This window comes from Rousettus aegyptiacus, unplaced genomic scaffold, assembly GCF_014176215.1.
Source record: "Rousettus aegyptiacus isolate mRouAeg1 unplaced genomic scaffold, mRouAeg1.p scaffold_m13_p_2, whole genome shotgun sequence".
Lineage (NCBI taxonomy): Eukaryota > Metazoa > Chordata > Mammalia > Chiroptera > Pteropodidae > Rousettus > Rousettus aegyptiacus.
This window is the reverse complement of record NW_023416295.1, coordinates 96377403-96398413: the sequence shown is the minus strand read 5'-3', so window position 1 is coordinate 96398413 and position 21011 is coordinate 96377403. Positions and strand designations below refer to the sequence as shown.

Genomic DNA, 21011 nt, shown 5'->3' with positions numbered 1-21011 from the left:
TCGAGGGCTTGGCAAAGGAGGTTTACTCTTCACCAGGATATATGCCGGAAGGTCCATAGAGAAACCAGCCCAATATAAACTTTCTTGGGAAGCAGGAAAGGGGCACCAGTGGAACCCTTAGAGATCCACACAGCCTGGCAGCTAGGCCACCTCCTGAGCACAATTATACAAATGGGTCCATGCCCACTTGGGCATTCTGGGTTCCAGTGGGACCACTACAGCCAACCAGGTTGTATTTATTTCCTGTGTGACCTGAACCCCTCAATGTAACCTCCTCCCCTCTCTACAAACTCAGTCTCCCTCAGAGCACAATAAGGCTGTTGACCTTCTGGTAAACCTCTCTGTTCAGAGACAATACAAAACACTGGTCACGGGGATGGCCAAAGCTGGAAACGCCTCCTGGCTCCTCCTGTCCAGCCCCTGCCTCCAGACTCCACCTAAATCAGTCCAAGGGCCCAGGGTAGGTTTGGACATCTCTGCAGGAAGAAAAGGACCTCCCCGTCTCCTCAGTGCAGATCTACAGTAATGTGGGCAAGTGTGAGAGCTCTGCTCAGTGCCCTGCCCCCAAAATCTACTTCCACATTTCCATGGGTAAAGCAGAAACCAGTCAGCTTTTTCTGTCAGAGGACGATCAGCCTGGCTAGAGTGTTCCCACAGGGCAGACAAACCAAAGCAAGCAAATTTGTTCAAACTACTGTCAATCAAAGTGCCAAACTCATAGGCTTGGAGACAGGCCCCAGGCCGGGTGAGGGAGGGCCTACGCAGGAGGGTGCTCCCAGCAGGGTGCTCCCAGCACTGGATTCTGGGAGCCAGCCAAGGCCAGAGCTGTCTGAGGAAGGGCAGGGTGATGGACAGGTAGACAGTGGGTCAGTTGGGCCAGCCACTGGGAAAATGAGGCCAGCTCTCCATGATCCTGGACATTTCAGTACACTCTCTGACAGAAGGAATGAGCCGGCACAAGCCAGATAGACAAGTTCTGGATGAATCTGCACAGGCATTTGTAGTTCCTACCAAGCCAACCCCCTTTCTCCCCCTGACCTACCACAGAGCCGCAGGAATGTTGGAAGGGGCCGCTGGAGTTAGAGGGTCCCCTCCCACCACCACACTTCCTGGACACCACTAGAGGGGTTCAAGGAGGTGTCAACCTCTGTGGGGTGCCTCGGCAGGCAGCCTGCAAGAACCATAATCAGATACTTAGTCACATGCTTACAGTGGCTGCCTGGGTGGAGAAACAGCTCAGGGAACAAACTCTGTACAGCTTTATGGCCCACTCAGAAAAGGGAAGGCATAAAGGACAATAGGAAGTTAAAGAAGGAAAAATAAGATAATAATCCCGATTTATATTAGCATCACCTACTACAGACTTCAGGGAACTTTCATGAACACCATCTCAATATATCCTCTTGACATTTCTCCCAGATTGGCCAGCCAAGTATTAAGGGTTATTCCCATTGTACAGATGAGATACTGAAGTCAAAGACCCTCACAGTAAGGCACTGGCAGAGCTGGGACGGGAACCCACACTCCCAGTCAAGGCTTTTTCCACACTCCCCCAGGGTCCTTCTGACAGTCAGAACAAGGGGCTCTGAGAGGAAGGGGAGACGCAGCCGGCCACAGCAGACAGCTGTGAATGAAAATCCACTGTGTGTACGTGTATATGTACACTCCCGTTGGTGACACCCACCCACCCGACGCTGATCCTCAAGGACACGGAGCCGGCAGAACAGCTTCCTGAATTCACAATGAAGAGGCCCACTGAAGGGGAAGCACCCCTAGCTCCGAGCCATGGGTTTAGTGGGCTTTGGGAGAGGTCGTTTGCTCATCTGTTTGTTTTCTCAAAGGGAGGCAGCTAGAGTACCAGGGGATGCGGGAGGTGGCTAGGGCTGCCCCAGACAGAAGTGGGAGGCAAGATGGTGTCAGGGAACGGCAAAGACACTGTTCGGTGGTTTGGGGAAAGCAGGAAGCAAAAGGAAAGCTCTTCCTAATGATGAATGCTGGAGGGTGGAATTGGAACAATTGTAATTAAGGCTTCTAACAATAGGAAGGGAGCCCGACAGTGTCGAAGATGGTAGAGGCTCCTCTCCCTAGCACGGGTGCTTAATAAGACAGCCCGCCCCCTCATTACCAGTTTCGAGGGTGACAGCCCTCCCAGGCAGGGGAGGGGGCAGGGAAAACCAACTTACTGTGTGTAGGAGTCTCAATCACCGACTTCCTTCTCTTCCTACCCTGAAGTGGGAAATAGGATGATAGGGAAGGTTCTCTCCCTGCCTCTGGGCAAGGAATCGGAGGTCTGTGGAGCCAAAGCCCCACAGGGAACATCCAGCCTTGAACCCAGGAGCTCTGGTGCCCACACTCAGCCCTGCAGCAGCTGCTCGGTGAGCCTCCAGGCAGAGCAGAATCTGGGACAGTTTCCTGAGATTCAGGCAAGTTCCAGCACACAGAGGACACACCCAGCCCTGCCTAATGGGTCCTTCCTCTCTCTGGGTCTCGGTTTGCCCTTTTAAGAGACCTAAAGGAATCACTGCTGGCCCCTCACTCTACCAAGGCTACCAAAAGGATGATAAAGTACCTCAAGCATCATAAGCGCTTTCAAAACACAAAGGGAACAAAAGAACTGTATAAACTCACAGGCTGTCAGAGCCCAAAGGGATGAGCTGGTCCTAGTCTGTCGTCATCCAGAGAGGGGAAGTAAGTTGCTCAGGGTGACACAGAAAGATAGCAACACAGCTGGGACTAGAACTCAGGTCTCTATGATCCATCCCCGGCTCCTTCCCACTCTGCCACTCTGATCCCAGGCAAAAATGAGAGTTAACTGGTGTATCTCTCACATAAAAAGTGTGACAAATGCATTTCTAGAATGGGGAAGGATGTAAGCATATGGCTGGACACACCTGGGTTTTGCAGGCTCCTGGGGGAGGCTGTCCAGCCCGCAGTGCCCCACCCAACCCCAGCAGGGTAAAGAGGGAAGAGAGAACAAATCAGTACTGCCGAGAATCCTGTCAATCTTCCTCCCACAGCTCCTGATGCAGACGGCAACCCTCTATAGAGTGGAGTAGCTTTTTGTGAAACATGCACTTTTCACACAGACTCCCCTCCTCCCAGCAGGCAGGCTGAGAAAGGGGCAGAGGAAGGGGGGATTGAGGGGAGGGGTAGCAAGGGGTGTACAGTTCTCTCTGGCTGCCATAAATGGTAACAAATCGAGTACCTTGTGCGCTCAGCTCTCTGACTGCACCAATATTCCTCCCCACCTTCCTGTGGGCCCCCCAACCTCCTCCCCTACCAGGCCCCAGGCCCCAGAGGACCGGTCAGGATGGGTGTCCTAAATGGCTGCGACATCACAGAGCTCCTGCCCAGAGCCCAGGCTCATCGGCCTGACAAGTTGTCACTCTGATTTGGGTTCCCCCGAGCTCTTGCCCACAGGAGGGAAAAGCTTCAAGTGGGGGCGGTGGCGGGGGTGGGGGCACAGTCGGGCCTCAGAACACACCTGACCTCCCAGAGACACACCGGGGGGCAGCTGCTCACTACAGGGTGCACAGAAGTCTCAGATCCTTGCTGCCAGCAACTGCCATCTCCTCAGATCTCCCTGCAAGTGGACACCCCAGCCCCGGACACATCTGCCGCACTCTCCAGACCGCAGGATGTTTGTTACCCAGGCCTCCCCCCGGGCAGTCTCTAACATGTGGCAGGTGCAACCCAAAGTGCCATCATTAAAGGGGTCCTCGCCAACCAGCACACTGCTCTACCGAAGCAATTCCTTGTCCACCACAATCTAGTCCAAGACCCTAGGCATGAGCTCCCTTCGTTGGTCTCCAGGACTACCTATCTTTTCCTGCCTCCTCCTCTTCCATCCTCCCTGACCTTTCTGCTTGTCCAGACCCCTCTGCCTGACTGTCCTCCTCCATCGAGCCTGCTGGACAGAAGACAGACGGCAGGTGCCGGACATGAACATCCTGACACTGCCCTCCATAGTCAGCAAGAGCATCCATGCACCGTGCTGGGGCATGGCAGGTACTCAGTACCATTGCCCCCTTCCACACCAGAGAGATACCTATCCGATGTGCCACCTGCTCCTCCACGCTCATCTCATTCATCAGGTCTGCACAAACGGCCGCAGCGAGCAAGAGCGTGAGGTCCTGACCAGGTTCTCATCCTGCTAACCTCAGGCCCCCTTCTCACCGGGCCTCCCCACCTTCAGCTGGGCCTGGAAGGCTGTCCCCCATCCCCTTCACGTGACTAGATCCCATTCTTCTGTCAAGGATCAGCTCAAGTCCTGTCTCTGGCACAGAACTTTCTCCAGCCACCCGGCCCTACACCTGAACCACTGGTGTTCTCAGATTTCGCACTTCCTGGAAACCAAGGCAAACAGGGAGACACACCAGGTTATGTAATACTCCTCACTATTTATGAGTGCCTACTATGTGTGAGAGGCAGTTGCAGGAACTCTGTCATCAGCGTTCTCATCTACGGCCCTCTGCCTTATGATGGAGGAAGAGGAACCCAGGGTCTGGACGCTGTAAAATGCACTACCCCTCTGGCCAACTGCATGCATGAGCTCCCTATGGTAGGCTGCACTGCCTTCCTGCACACTTTTGTGGGCAGCAGTTGGCTCTTCCCAACAAGCCTGCCAGCTCCTTGCCAGCAGGGACATGGTGCGTTCTTGTTTCCCCTACAGCGTACAGCACTGGGTCAGCAAACCACGGGTCATCTCAGGACTCACTGGCCGATCACTGGGAACATACTTTGGGAATTCAGAGACTTGGGACTTGAAGATTGTCAAGAAACTCGGGGGCGGAAGCTAAGAGAATTAAAACCAGCTTGCCTATCCATAGCAAAAGCAGGTTCTTGGAAGTTACAATTTAACTCCCAAAAAAGTTGGGAAAAAAACAAACAAACAAATTTAAACAATGGACAACAAAAAAAGAAAGAAAGAAATCCCAGGGCGGGGACACACACACCGTAGAGCATCGGTTGACCCTGCCAGCGAACACAGTGGCAGTCACCAGGATAGGTGAGGAGAAGCGATGACAGACTAGGATCCATGAGCAAGGTTTGCTGAGAGCTGCCCCAAAGGGTGTCCTGGCTCTGGGGCAGTCCACCTCTAAGCAACTCAGGCACACCTAGATGGCACATCATATGCTAGGCAGATCAGCAGAGCCCCAAGGCTGCAGAATTTCAGCCAGAGAGGCAGGTCAGGGAGGCCATGCAATCGTAGCCAAAGCTGCTGGATGAGGGGGCGGGGAAGGAGGGGTAGACTGTGCAGCTGCTCTTCCTCCCTGAGTCTCAGCCTCCCCATCTGCTCCTGACCTCACTCTCCAGGAGGCAGGGAGGATAGTCTCAGGGGATGAACAAATCCCAGCAGTAGCATCTGGCATTTGGGGGGCAAACACTTCAGCAGACACCTACTATTTCTGTCTTTCCCCTTCTTTTGGTATCAGCACCCCTGTTTTGCTCTGAGAATTCTCCCCAAGTACATACAGGCTTGTCCCCTCAGTCAAGGTGCTCTGCTCATCCCTGGGCATGTGACTAGCCAGACCCTCTCCTGGGAAGCCAACTCTTAAGCAGTAAGAGCCAAGGGCCAAAAACAAAAGAGCTGATGCATCCTGACACAGTCAACGTGACCAAGCTCATCATTAGATCCTGATGCCTGATCCCCAGAGCAGCCTGGCTCTCAGCCCTGCATGTGGCCTGTTGCTCAGCTTTCCTTTCTAGCCTCTGAGCTAACCTTGTATCATTGACAGATACTGAAAGATCCAAAGACAGAAAAACAGGGGTACAGATACCAAGAAAAGGAAAAAGAAAGCTAGACCAGCAAAAATAAGAGATGTCTGCTAAAGTGATTTGCTCCTCACATGCCAAATGACACTGTTGGGCTTTGTTCATAGATAGAGATAAATAGGTAGAGACATATCTGTGCTCCTGAGTTAGTCATGGTTGAAGTGTGGTGCTTGCAATCTAAGAGACCTGGCCTATGCAAAATCCATCTAGGAAATGAGATGCTTAAAATAAGGATGCCAGTTTACACCCAAGGGTCACACACACTGGAAGGGAATCTAGCCAAATATGCATACACACATACACACATAAATTTATACATATGTATGTATACACACGCATATGAGGGACTATTGATGTGTTTTAAGTATTTATACATTCATATGTATATACACACATATACACATATTTATATATAAATACTTTATTATATTATATGTACATATACATACAAATACATGTAAGTATGTATGTGAGGAGGGGTAAGCTCTGAGAACTTGAAATCTGGGTACCTAAGAGGATGATGTAAGTACTGAACTGAACCAGTGGAAGGTAAGAAAATTTTAAAAAGAAAAGAAAAAGAAAAAAAAAGCCTTTCAAGAATTTGCCCAGCCTCTGTGCTACCCATGAAGTCTTCGCACAGAGACAGACACATACTGACTGCCTGCTGACCCCAGCCTCTGGCTCTGACTGGCAAACATGTCCACTTGATGGCCCCGGGGTCCTGTGCCGAGATCTCTGCCCTGGGGGAGATAAGTATTAGCTGGGAGAACGAATCCACCACTGTCCTCCTTAAGCACATGCCACATGGAGTCCTAGTTAGGCACACGAGACCGAGGCTGCCACCTGACCATTTAAGGCTTTGTTTTGGGGTTCTGTACTGATCTGGCCAGCCTCGCCAATCATCATGGAGTGACGAACAACTACCTGCACCAAGGGCCTACCCAGAACCAGACCACAAGGCAACAAAGTCAGCCGAGTACCAGGACACCAAACTCCACCGGTCCTCAGCACTTCTGGAAATGAATGCAATGAGGTGACACTATTTTTCAGAGTCCTTGGAGAGAATGCTGTACGTGGCTAGAAGGGACACACTGATGAACCGCTGAAGTAGGAAGATGCCCACAGGGGGCTTGCTGAAATAAGGACAGATGGCCACAAAGCCACCTTATGAGGCAATGAGTATGAATGGCTGCAAGGGTCCTGTTTGGCTAGGCAGGATGCATATTCCAATAAGAGGCCAGCATGACTCCCCCACAGCATGAAGCCTCTCCTTTAGATAAACCTCGATTGTTATTTAAAGGGTACACCCTGCAAGGGGCATCCCATTGTTAGCCCGCCGAAGGCCCTGTCCCCTTACCTAGCATTCCTATGCAGTTCAAGTCAGCCCCAAATCAACACACATTTGCTGAGAACCAACTGTGAGCAAGCAAAGCAAAGATAACAAGACAGGGCACTAACACTCACCTCTTCCTGCTCATGACCTTGGGTGTTGATGCTTCTACTTTCGGTGTCCTCATCTACACAAAGATACCACTGCCCACTCACAGTATGCGAGGATTTAAAGTGCCTAGAAGACTAACTGGTCAATGATCTCAGAAAGTCCGTGATGATCACCAGGTGGTCACCTCCTAATGCACTTCTGTTTGAGACTGGGACTCGAGAGAGACAGGCACAAAATGTCAACTGAGTCATTTACAAATATGCATAACTCAGGTCCTGTCATCCCAGGCTACACTGCACTAAACTGGAAGTACAGATCCAAGAAAAGCAGTCTAAAGTCAGCAAGGGAAGTTGCTGGATCAAGATGACTTCTTGAAACAATAACAGAAAGAATATGGGCTTTGGGGTTTGACTAAACTGGGTTCAAATCCCAAATCTGTCACTTTCATGCTTAGTAATTTGGGGCAAAATCCCTAACCTCACGGAGCTTCCATCCCCTCGGAGGCAAAATAGAAATAATGCCTCGTGTCCTCCTTGGGTGCTGTGGAGAGTGGAGGTAACGGGGTAACCCAGGGAAATGCCCAGCATTGGACCTGAGCACGTGCTCATACAGTCCTCAGCACCACACCCGATGAGGGATGGCTAGGAGGGCTGCTGGTCTCCCCCTGGGCCTCCAGCCATCTCTGCCCTTGGGTGCACAGGGGTTCTGCTGAACTTGGAGAGGAGAGGTAGGTGGTGGCAAAGTCTCCACATAACAAAAAGTGTAAGATCTTCATGGAGACCATTATAAAACTTTACAGAAAGACAGTAAAGAAGGTCTAATATATGGGGTATACCATGTCCATGAACAGAAACACATGACTAGGATAAAACTCATATTCATGAGTGGAAACACAAAGATAGCGATTTTACCCAATCAACAGATTTAATGCAAGTCCAATCAAAATACCAACAGGGTTTGGGAGGGGAGCGGGGAAGGAGTTAACTGACTGATCAATTGTCAGTGAAACCAGACAAACGGATTCCAAAATTTATGCAAAAGAACAAAGGGCCAAGAATAGCCAAAACTTTCCTGAAGAAACATAAGACGAAAGGATTTTCCCTACCAGATGTCAAGGCTTATTATAAAGCTGTAGTAATTAAGACAGTGTAGCACAGGGATAGACAAACAGCATAACGGAAAAGACACAGGTGGTATCACGCATCAGTGGGGACACGGGAACTGGCCAACCAACGGAGCTAAGACAACTGACATTTAGGGAAAAAAGAAATCAGAGCCCTACCTCACTTCAGACATAAATATAAACTCCAGAAATATTAAGGACTTAAATGTAAAAAGAAAGACTTCTAGAAACAAGTATAGGAACTCAACTTTAATCATTCGCAAATCCATTCAACAATTCATGAGTACCTCGCATGTTGTGACGGCACTGTCCTATTATCAGGGAGAGAAAGACACCCACGAGATATTATGTATTTGTTAAATAACACATAAAAAGTAAGACCTAACAAAGAGACTGATACATTTGACTATATTAAAATAAAGAATTTCTGTTTATCAAAAGACTATGAAGAAAGTGGATAAACTGGAAATTAGAAAATGGTTGTGGTATATTTACTAGACAATAGAGTAGTATCCAAAACATAAATAAAACTCCTAAAAAAATAGTAGGAAAAAGCAAACAACTCAATAGAAAAATGAACAAAAACATAAACAGGCATTCACAGAAGAGAAAAGAATGGCTAATAAACCTGTGAAAAGATGTTCATTAGTAATTGGAAAAATGCAAATTTAAAACATAATACAGCATTTTATACTCACTCTATTACAGAATACCCCAAACTTTCCATTTTCAATTGGCATTACACTGGCGGGAATTTCAGTTGATATATCCACTTTGGAAAACAATACGGCGTTATCTAGTAAAGCTGAAATGCACATACCCTAAATCTCAATGTTGTATTCTTTGCTATACATCCTAGAGCAGTTCTCTTCAAAGTGTGGTCCATGAAAATGCTTAATGCTTAGGAACTTTTTATAGCAATTTTATATTGCCAAAACATTCAAGTGCATGATCAATGAACGTGTTTGGATGTAGGGGAGTTTATATATGGTTTGAGCCATGCCCTAGTCATGCCGAGCAGAGCCACACCTGAGGACTGGAAGTTAAAAAGCTGGTTCTTCACAGGTACTTTCAGAAGTACTTTTCTAGAAAATCTCTTATACAAGAATCTTCACAGAAGCATGTTTAGAAAGGAAATAACCCAAATGCTCATCACCAGAAGAATACATTGCATCATACTCATATAATGGAATACCATGGAGCAGTGAAAATAAATGTACTACGGCCACGCATGTTGACATGAATGAATCAATAATAAATATAACACTGAACTTGTTTTTAAGTTCAGAATAATTCTATGTATCAAAAGTCTAAAAACAAGCCAAGACAAATAAAGTGGCATTGAAGGATGCCTACATATGTGAAAAAACTATAAAGAAATATCCTTAACACAAAATTTAAGGATTATGTTTCTCTCTGGGGAAGATGGGGGTATGCTCAGGCAGGGACCTGAGTATAGCCAATGTTTTATTTCTTAAGCTGCATAGTGGGTACACGTCCATTACATAATTTTTTTTAACTCTATGAATTTACATATGATATAGTCCGCAATTTGAAAAAAATTTTCAAGTGACCATTTTTCTGGTTAGTAAAGTGACCTAGACCTGGAGCTCCACATGCCCTGTCTTTTAGTCAGTTCAGGTCACAGTCCGAGCTGCTGCCCAATATCAAGTATGTCGGAAAGATGACCTACCCTTGGAGCACCCAGGGCAGAGGGCCCGTGGGGACCCTGTAATATGACCACTCGCCTAGCTGGCCTGTTCCTCGCCTGATCCAAGGCACCAAGAACAAAGAAAAGCAGAGGAAGAGTGTGGACTGCCCCTGACAGGAATAGCCAGAGGTGAATGTACAACATGGCAGGTGCAGCTGCAGGCCCTGGGCTCTGAGACCACTCCCCTCCCCCACGGCCTTCCACCTTCATCTTCTAACAGGTCCGCCTGGACTCCCACTTGCCCATTTCACCTGTGTATCCCTAAGACCAGAAGATATCCAGAACAGTCCCCAGCCTTAAAGAGACATTTGGGGCTGCTTCCAGGGCTCCAAAGCGCTGTCACTCCATCTCTGGGGTATCTAACTTACTGCTAGAGGGACCTACCTGTTCATATGGGCTCACTGCAGGAAGTGCGGTGATAATAAGACCAGCCACTAGTCTCTGAGCACTACACACTAAGCCTCCTGCTAAGCAGTTACCTACATGATACACGTATTACCTCATCTGGGCCTCACCGCAGCCCCATAAGATGGCCAATACTGTCATACATGACAAAACCCAGGCACCAAGAGGTTAAGGAAACCTTCAAAACATCGGCCTCACTCCTGGAGATTGACTCAGTAGGTCAGTGGAAGGAGGTGGGAGGGGAACACGGCCTCGGTTCATGTAAAAAGCTGCCTTGTTGATCTGAATCTACACCCTAGTGAAGAGCCCTTGGAGCAGACAGAAAGCCCTCTGAAGGCAGAAGCCATGTCTCTGCTCTCACCCCCCACTGGCCAGTGTAACAGGGCCTCCCTGCTCGATATTCATGCAGTAAGCTACCCAACGCAGGAGAGATTTGACATCTGGGCTCTTCCTAAAGTCCTATGCCTAGCGAGAGAAAGGGTAAGGGGTGAACGCCATATCTCTACCCTGGGCTGCTCCCCCAGCTGCAGATCAGTTCACCCTCCCAACCACATGCCATTTGTAATGTCCCTGCCCCAACCCCCACCACTTCTGCTAACAGATTAGCTTTCAAATGTGAGCAGGGACAAAGCTGGCTCAGAAGACTTAACTCTGCCCAAAGGGTTTAGCTCTGCTTCAAAGCTTCCTAACTGGAACCAAATAAGCGGGCAGATCACAGCTGGAAGGAAGAGGCCGGAAGAGGGAGAGAGAAGAGGGGCATCTCTGTAAGCTGGATTACCTACAGCAACAGCTTGTAGTGCAAGGGGCACAGCAAGACCTGCCGTGGTGGTCACAGCCACAAAAACTAAATATCCCTTTCCTCAGAGCCTGAAGACAGGCTAAAGAGCACCTCCAGGCACTGGCGCATCCTTCACAGAAGAGTTGGGGCCACCTCATCCTCAGACCCCATGCCAAACTCTCCACCCCAGAAAGCCACTCCCAACTGGTACCACCCAGACTGATTCCACCCTTGGTTTCTCTGTGTTCAGCCCATTTCATACATGCAGGGGACTCTGTGACTTCCCCTGTGACTTCCAAGTTCTCCCCACAGGCTCTGGATCAACTTGTCTCTCTCTCTTTCAACACCTTTCTTTCTTGCCTGACCCTTATCCTCATTTATCCAGCAAACTCCCATCCATCCTTCAAAACCCAGGTGTCATTTGGTCCAGTCTATTATCTCTGCATCTTGTCTCTATTAAGCAATATTAATTACTCTGTTAAGTGGTTCTACTAAGCACCTACTATTCAGAAGTGTAATTATCTGTTTATGTGTCTGACTCCTCCATGGAACTCTGAGCAGTTCAAGGGCCTGGTTTACAGCAAGTGCTCCACAAATGCATGCAGTATGCAGCAACCATAGAACATCCGATCAACCCCTTAAATAGAAGAAAAAGCTTCATAATTCACTAATTCTTTTCTCCAAACCAGGAAATTCCTAAAAGAGACAGTTTGTTTTTTCCTCCCATTTCTGACCGGAGCAAACATTTCAGAGCAGAAGTCAGACAGCTACCATGTGGGAGTGGGGGAAAGAAGAGGAAAGTCAAGTCAGGCCACCCGGATGCTGGGTCTGGGCCTGCTGCTGCCCCTCCCTAGAATGCTGGGGGAAAGGGAGGTGGCCTCGCTCTCACCACCCCCCCTTGGCAGCCCTGCGTTCAAATGCTTGCTGGAGGACAAGCCAGATGACCTCTCGATTCCACGACTTCCTGGCCCAAGAAAGCTGATCTGCCCTGTGCAAGCCCAGTCAGCCCATCCTCACCAACTGGAGCCTCCTGTGCACGCAGCGGGCATTCAGTAAATAGTTGTGGCATGAGTGAACGGACTCAACTGGGACCCCAACAGCCCAGTAAGCCCCAGAGCCCGCTGCCAAGTTCAGCCAAGGGCAGCTAGGCACATGGAGGTCCAAGGGGGGAAGGGCGAGCCCCCTACACGCACACCATCCTCGGAGGAGGTCTGTGGCATTTTCTGTGCTCGTCACTGCCTGGTGGGATGGAGGACAGACCTGTGGCCCCTTCCTCAAGGCATTGATAGTGCCCTGTTTCAGCTGGGACTTTCTCCTCCCTACCCTCTTCTGCCCCACCCCCTCTTGATTGACACCAATGCTGGCTCTGACATGATTTAAAAATAGATATTAAGACTAGGAAGTTTAATTTTTAATGCTTTGGAAAGGAAGTGAACGCAGAGCCGGCATTCCTCATGGCTACGTTCCGGGGTCTCAGAGCATCAGCCAGGCCTTCATCTGGCCCCTTTCCCCCAAGCAGAGCCATGCCTGACCCACCCCAAAGACTGGTTTGCAGCAATCCTCTGGGGGGACGGCCCGATGGCTCATAGTGGAGCACTTTGGGAAGCTGCTGAATGTCTCTTGCTGCCCAGTTTAGCCTGGATCTCCTGTTTGAAGAGCTCAGGTCTAAACCTGTCCTGTTCAGCCCCTCAGTCCACCCACCACTTCCATTCTCAGAGAGAAGGCACCCCACAGACTTCTTATGACACCCCAAGCCATCCAGCACTGACTGTACACAGACTCTTCTCCTAGGCACCATAGACCAACAGGGAGCCACACAGCTCACAGAGGCACTCACGGTGTGGCCAAGCCAGTACCAAACAAACGCCTCAAATGTGGCTGGAGAGTCTCAACCAAGCTGCCTGCCCCATAGAGGGCAAGAGAACGGTCTGAGAGGGGCTGAGTCACAAAGGCCTGACCCCACTTAGGGGAGGTTAATTGGGGCCCCCACCCAGCACCCTGACCATGGCAGCCCTGTACCAACCTTTCCCCTGCTCCAGCAGGCACACTTAGCACTGCCTCCTTAGCTAATTGGCTTTTATTAAGGGAGCAATCCACAAGGAATAGCCTTTCCACTGGGGCCAGAATGTCACTGCTCTGCCAGCCATGACTTAAAGTGATGGGACAGCTCTGCTGGCAAGCATGAAAAGTGACCACTATCCTGAGTGGCCATTATGCTAGCAATTCCAGCTCCACCCCTACCCTCCACATCGGACAGGAACTCGACTTGGGTTGGGAAGAACTAGGCTGAAATCAAATTGCCCTCCTGAGAAGGGGACACAGGCTCCCAGCACTCAGAACCCATGCTATAGTGTCTCTCCCCTACTCTGAGTGAAAAGCTCTGAGGCCACTCTGCCCTCCTGGAGGGGCTCAGATTCACTTAATTTCCAGCTAGACTATTCCACCAGATGGCCCCGGGAAGACGCAGAGATAGAGTCTGAGGGAAAGACCCCGGTGGTTCCCGCTGCTGGAAGAAATAACAGGATAGGTTTGATTACTGGTAGATAGTCTCTTCGGGCCTCCTATTTCCTTTCCATCAAGAAGCCAGCTTTCTCTTGGCTCTGAGGATCACGATGAGGTGTGAGGTGGTATTCAGTCAGGCATAACCACTGACTGCCCTTCCTCAACCCCACCATCTATACCAGACCCTCAGAAATGCCATCCTAGGTGCCAACATGACTAACACCATCTGGCTGAAGTCGGCAGTGCCAGGAGCAACTCGGACCCCCACTTCCACCCCCACCCCACAGCAGGCAGGCATCCAGAAGCCTGAAAGGCACCTGCCCTTTTCTTGGTAAGGAAGAGGAGTGCTGGCGGCATAGCTCCACCTCCCACCCTGCCCTAGTCATGTCACCCAGGCCCTCACCAATACCAACACCCTAGAAGCTCCACCCAGTGGCAAGGAACCAGGGACTCTCATGCTTGTGAGAGGGTGCAGGGCAAGACAGCTGCACTGGGAACCCTCCCGGCAAGCTCTGAGAAGGCAAGGGGTATGGCGGCAGCAGTGGGTCTGGAGAACTACCAGGTAAGCCCTGGGATCTAAGGAAGATCTCTCTTGATTGCAGGCCTCAGGTTCAACTCCAATGCCTCAGAAAAGCCTCCTTTTGGGATCTGAACCATGAAACTAGAAAAAGCAATGGCTACATAATTCCTGACAGTGCTCTGGGTCCTGGAGGACTTGGCTCTGACCAGCCCTGTAGACCTCCTCGTCCCACCCCCTCACTTAGCTCTGGCCTTTCCCTCCCCCTGAGCACTGGAAACAGCAGAGGTCTTCTAGGGGTCCTGCCCCACCTGCCTTTGGCCCAAGCACTTTCTCTTCTCATTTGGCCCTTTCCTCTGCTCCTTCTCTCATATCAGGCCCAAGTACCTGACCACATGAAGTCTTCGTCTGAGTGGAGCTCAGTGAGCCACCGGGCCCAAATCCTGGCTAACATCCTGCTACACCTGTTCTTCCAGCTCCAAAAATACATTTATACATACAGGCATCCATTTCTCTTTTGCTTAATTTTCCATCTTTCCTAAGTATGTCTTGTTTCATCATCTCATATGATACTAGCATAAAAGAACTTCGAGAATTAATTTTTCCCAGCTTGTAGCATGTCATGAGAATTCTGAAAATATTATGTAATCGGGAAAGTCAGAGACTAGGAGAGAGCAACTCCTTGCCTGGTAAGAGAGTAATGTACCTTCTAATTAGGAAGAGACAAGTCCTCTCACTATAGACCATAAAGGAAGGCCGCTGCATCGACCAGTTCATCAAACTCTGCCAAGCTTTTAAGGGAAGATGGAAAGAGATGCTTGTCACCCCAGAGCTAAGTTGCTAGGAGAGCCGACTTGCTAAGGGCAAGTCCTTACCACGTGGGACTTGGGAATCCCTGCAACACAATTAACATGTGGATTTACTACTCTGGCCCTCCATTCATTCACTCACAAACATATAATGAGTGCCTACTAAGTGCGGGGCACAGACTGTTGTGCTACCATGGAAAGAGGTCCCTAAATCAAGTTGTGACCATCCTTGGAAAGGAGCTGCAGCAGTTATACCCACTCCAGCCAGCAGGTGGTGGGGTGGGGGCAGGAACAAAAGCACTGCTGAGTGGGAGGTACTGGCCAAGGCGCTGAGTGAGCATTACCAGGAAGGTCTTTCTAGTAAGTGTTAAGATATGCAGAATGGGGCAAGGCATGAAAGGTAGGTTGACACTATGAACAAGGACAGAGAAGGAAGCTGTGCACAATGAAAGGGCAATGTTCATGTAGATCCGCAGGCACCGGAGAAATACACACAGTGCTTGGCTGCCACTGACGCTATCGAGTGAGTCTGAGGACCAGAAGCACTTGCTCAAAGGTGGCCACGAAATCATTCCTAACATTCCAGTGGTTCTGCCCCAGTTTTCATAGAACCCTTGCCACAGGACAGGGAACACCGTAACAGCAGTGGCTGGAAGGCCCCAGATCATGGAGACTTCCAGGGAAATATAACTCAGACAATCTCAGAGCAGACTCCTCAGAAGAAAAGTAGCAGCCCATCCCCGAGGCAGGGAAGGGGGTTCCTTCCCTAGAGAGAAGGCAAGGATGCAGGATGTCCCATACCTAATGAGGTGAGGACATGAGGGAGACCATCGTGACAGCTCCCCATTGGGCTGGAAAGGACATCCAGTCCTTAAGGGATAACACAATTTGGACAAGGTCACACAAGAAGTTAATGCAAACCAAGACTAGACAGAACACAGTCTTCTTCCCGCCCAGCCTGAATTTTCCACTCTGTAGGAAAAGCCACACACTCCCAATACACCCCAAAAAGTTTTTCAATTAAAGCTGGCCACTTCCCCCAGGTGCTGCACACCGAAGCACAACAGCTTCTGCCCATTTCACTGTGAATGACTTTCTCCTGCCCGCTGTGCTCTTCCTGGACCACCAGCAGCTGACAGCCTCCAGCCGGCAGGAGGACAGGCCCTGGGGCAGAGCCAAACATCTGCGCTGACTGCATCTGGGCTCTGGTGAAGAAAGCTGGGGCAGCAATTGGGATGAACGAACAATTAGATATGAAGTTACGAAGTTTTCAAATTTGCCTAACTAGGATTTCCTATGCGCAAGTCTGTGCGCTGCGCACTGCGCGCGCGCGCGCACACGGCTTCAGAGTCACAGAGGGTGGAGAACAATTCAAGCTGCCCCACCCACCGACACCTTCTCTAGAAAACAATCTCTCACCAAAGGATGGGGGCACTCCTGAGTGTCCTCTTTGTCTCTTTCAGTCTCTGGGGCTCCCAGAGCCGGGACTGCTGGCTTTCCATGGCGGGAGCACATGGCCAGCCTGCTCCCCCTGCCCAGTCCACTGCAATCCCTCAAAAGCAGCTGCCCGCCACCCAATGGCAGCATCCCTCCCACGCCTCCTTTTCCACACAAACTCTAACTCAGGAGCTTAACTGCAGGCTAGTAAGCAAGTCCCTTGGCTTGGGACAGGGGCTATTCCTCCTTTTTCTGGGGTTCACTGACCTCTAGCACTCCCCTATCTCATGCACATAAAATGTTGTAGGTGGTATTCTTATCTATAGAGGAGGAATACAAGAAGAAACTCAGAAGACCATCCACACCTGTGCCTGTCTTCAACTCAGGGTCACAGCTGTTAAAAATTCTGACTCACACCTATTGCTGCAGGTTATCTAGTTGGAGCCACTTCCAAAATGGGTTTCTCATAGGAGAAGGAGGTGGCTGCAAACTTTGCCAGCCTCCTAGTAGGGTAAGTCTCTCCTGGAAAACAGGCAAGTTGGAGCCTCCATTCAACCACAAAGGAGAGAGAAAGGAAAAAGCAGATACGTGAACAAGGCGGAAAGACGATTTTTTAAAACCCGTTTATCGTTTACCATTGTGCAGAGAGCAGAGCAATGCAGCACTGACAAGGAAGAGGGTATCACACTGTGGTAAGTAAGCAAAGAAGAGGAGAGGAGGAAAACGGAGGGATGAGTGCACAGACTTACCCAGAATATCAAATTGAAGAGGAACATCATGTACTTCAAGCAGCAGAGGCAGCCCCTAGCCATGTTGCACTTCTTAAATTCTAGGAGGAAAACAAAGGACAGGTCCAGGTAAAACACCACGTATTTGCTGCCCTTGGGAGCATTGTACTTGTCAGTCTTGATGCCAGCCTCCGCACGGCTCTGGCCCCGGGAGCCTGCCGTGCCGTAGAAGGCGCCGGCCGTGAAGCCGCTACCGAACGGGCGGCCAGAGGTGGACGGTTTGGCAAAGTCCGAGTCCTTGCTGTCCAAAGATGGACTCCGGTGGATCGAAGAATCCTCGCTACTCGACTTCTCCATGCTCGCGGCGTTCCCGGGGGGCCTGAGGGGCGGGGGGCATCGCTCCCAGAGTGGGACTGAGGGGGCGCCCGAGTTGGGCACCGGCTGCAGGCGGCCCGGCGGAGCCTTGCACGCCCCCTCTCAGTACCGTGTGGCACTCTGGGTCAAACCCCGTGCACAGGGGCCTCTGACTCTTGGAAAGCGACCCGCTCCCGGCCCGCTGGCCCGGGAAGGCTCTGCGGCTCCGGTCTCCGGGCGCTCGCGAACGCTCTCCGGGAACTGGCTGGCCTGCGCAACTTAGCGTCTTTGGGGAGGCTGCAATTCGATTTCCCTTTCCAGAGCGTCAGCTCTGCCGCTGCACTGGCCGCTCAACGCAAGGCACAAGGGCGCCGGGATCCAGGTTCCCTGGGCACACCTCGCCCAGCCCAGCCCCGGCGCTGAACCCGACCACTTTGCCGGCGCTCCGCCTCCTTTCGCTCCGCGACTTAGCCGAGCTGCTCGCCAGCCCTGGGCTGGCCGGGCGCGCGCCGGACAGTGCCGGCAGATCTGCCGCAGCTGCCACCGCTGGGTCTCCCTGCGAAATCCCAGCCCCGACTCCTGACTCCGAAATCGCCTGGAGCCCCCTCACCCGGCCCTCGGCCCCGCCCCCTGCTTTGCATTCTACCAATGAGCAAGAGGCTTGCCAGCGGGTGGGGGGGCAGTCTCCCCTTCCCCAATGACACCATATCTTTAATAGGATTAACGTTCTGCTATGTGCCTACACCCGTGCGCCACGAACCCTGGTTAAATGTCAAGGGCTCTGGAGCTGGGGGTGAACCAGAACCTCCATGGAAGGCTCTGGTCTCTTCTACACGAGAAAAGGGGGCGGCAGAGGAGGGGAATGGCTGGAGGTACTAACGACCCAGGGAAACTGGAGGAAAGGGCTGGGGAGGCCAGGAGGGGGAAAGAAGCGCGGCCATTGTCGCCCTGGCCGCTGCCCCCTGTGCACACTGGGGCCTGTCCGACCCGAGGCTCACAGTCTTCCCACTACATATACACATACGCGCACGCACACACACACACACACACACACACCACGCTTTTGCACACGTGGGTCCAGCTACCAAGCACAGGGAGAAGGGACGGCAGGAGCGGTGTGAGGTGTGGGAAAGACGCTAGGGGCCTCCGAGGGGTGCGCGCCGCCCTCCCCGCCCCCTCTGCGCGCGCGCGGCTCCGCGAGGCTCCTGCAGCTGCGCGAATCCCCTCCCCCGCCCCGCATTCCCGGGTGGGATGACGCGGGGGCTGGGACCCAGGCCCGGCTGAGAAGAGCAGGTGGCCGAGGTGGGGTCCTGCCTATGCCAAGGGTGATGTATGAGTGCTCATGGGCGCAGGTTGGGTCCTCTCTCGTGAAGAGTGCACAGGAGTTGGTCAGGGAAAATGCAGGAAGAAGGCTCTGGCTAGGGGGCTTGGTAACATCAGAAGGAGCCTTTATCCTACAGTAAAACACTGCGCATGGGGCAGCGTACCCTGGGCTTGTGCAGAAGTCTGCACTACCGACCTGGGCTACCACAGTTGGCAAAGACGACCAGAAAACTTGGGAAAGGATCCCACTTCTCTTTTCTGCCATCAGCAAAAGAGTGAGAGAGCACTGGAGGGCAGGGCTCCAGTGCTCTCGTCCCCAGCACCAAGGCCAAGCGAAAAAGAGCTACCACAACTGGCTGTGGCCCCGGGGAGGAGGACATATGCGAACAGTCCCAGGGCTGTAAGCGCTAAACAAATATGAGGGGCTGTTACTACCAGTCCCAGGTGGGAACATGGTGTCAGCAGGGGCCCCCCCAAGCTGGCCCCCTCTGTCTTCTAATTCTTTTTCTCTTCTCCCCAATTCCCTTCTTGTTCAGTGAGAATAGCCTCCCCATTGTCACTCTGCCTTCATTTCTGCTTATGAATGAGTTTGTGCCAGTAACTATTTTCTCAGCAACTGAGGTCCTGGGAGGCGGAGGGGAGGGAAGGTGCAGGGAGTGAAGGACAACAGGCAGGTAAGAGAGAAGAGAAGGCTGCCCAGCTTAGCAGTTCTGCTCCCTCCTGGCCACGTTCATCAAAAAGGCACTAACGTCTTACTCCAACCCATTAACAAAGTTTCACTGAGGTCCCATCAGGGTACCCAGTTAAATCATTATCAGAGTAATAAGAGCAACTCAGATTTATTATAAGTCCTCATTGTACTCCAGGCACCAGGCTTCACAGAGTTACTCACCAAATCCTTGTGACAGCCCAAACCGATGGCTATGGTTCTTAGTCCATTTCACTGATAAAAAATTGTGTGATTCCAAAGCCCATGTTCTTTACTCTCTTGGGCTCTAAACCTACTTCCTGCACTTGGGAATCTTCCAGTCTAACAGAAAAAATCTAAAAGCACATAGGGAACCTGAAATCACATGTCCTGGTAGGAGGTCGTTAGACAAAATGACCCTATGTAAGGGAAAAAAGAAAGAGATGTGGTCAGGGTGGTACTACTGGCCTGATGATCAGCCTAGGTGAGTCCCCAAGGAGTTGGCCCTGAGTTATCTCACAGAGGGTTGGAAAAAGGAAGACGGTGAAGGGAGAGTATAGTCTGCAAGCCAGAAAGCTCGCCCATGAAAGGAGACAGCCTGGACAATGCTGGGAAAGGAGCCGTAGGAAGGCAGATGACATTTGTCCTCCTCCCTCCCAACACGAACAAACCATGCATTCGTAATCAATTGTTCATCACGGCAAGACACTAGGCAAGAGCCCCGGAAAATAGAGAGATGTGTGAGACATGGCTATAGGCCTCAAGGAGCTTATAATCTTAATCTGAAGAGACCACCCTCTACCCCCACTCCAAGTAAGTACCTACAGAAGCCCAAAGCAGAGTGAGATAGCAAGCTCGTACCCTGATAGGACAACCAAAGAGCTGTCCCTTCTGCCCGCCCCCTGGAGAAGGAATCTCTGGAGTGGATGTGCACAAGAAGCGAGGAGGGAGGGCATTATCTAGAAAAGAGTGGTATAGTGCACTTAGGGGTCATGAGGACTCAGGCCTGACTGAAGCAGTTGAATGTGCCTGGGAGTCAAAGTGAGCTACTGTGCGAGGTGTTGCACGACACATGAAAGGTCTGGACTTCACCTAGGAGCTTCCCAAGCAGTGGGCGCACGTGACAAAATTGGTGCTCTAGGAAGCTGGGCCTGGCAGCAGGGTAGAGGGCAGACAAGAATACCAGATGCCATGGTTTTCCTCGGTTTCTTAGATTTTGGGTGCAGAAGGAGCCACCAGAGAGAAAAGATGAGGTAATATACCATGTTTCATGCTCCCTCCTGATCTTCAACCACTGACCATGCTCAGGAGAGCTGGCAGGTACAGGCTGCCCTTGAGGATCTCTGAGCACGTGAACAAGGCAGAGCTGCCTTTTCTTTCCCTTTCCTCCTTTTTTTTTAAATGACAAAAAAAGTGAAGC

At 51.1% G+C, this 21011-nt stretch overlaps 1 protein-coding gene across 4 annotated transcripts in view; it reads right to left on the bottom strand.

The window, feature by feature from the left end:
- Positions 1 to 21011, bottom strand: part of TSPAN9 (tetraspanin 9) — a 187161-nt gene that overhangs the window by 65392 nt on the left and 100758 nt on the right. For 3 of the 4 annotated variants that reach the window (XM_016130115.2, XM_016130117.2, XM_016130114.2), the window contains one exon: positions 17248 to 17327. In XM_016130115.2, the coding sequence (XP_015985601.1) occupies positions 17248 to 17310 (63 nt within the window). In that variant the 5' untranslated portion in view covers positions 17311 to 17327. Of the gene's footprint in view, positions 1 to 17247; positions 18163 to 21011 lie in introns of those variants that run through there. The other variant, XM_016130112.2, reaches the window with a different exon arrangement.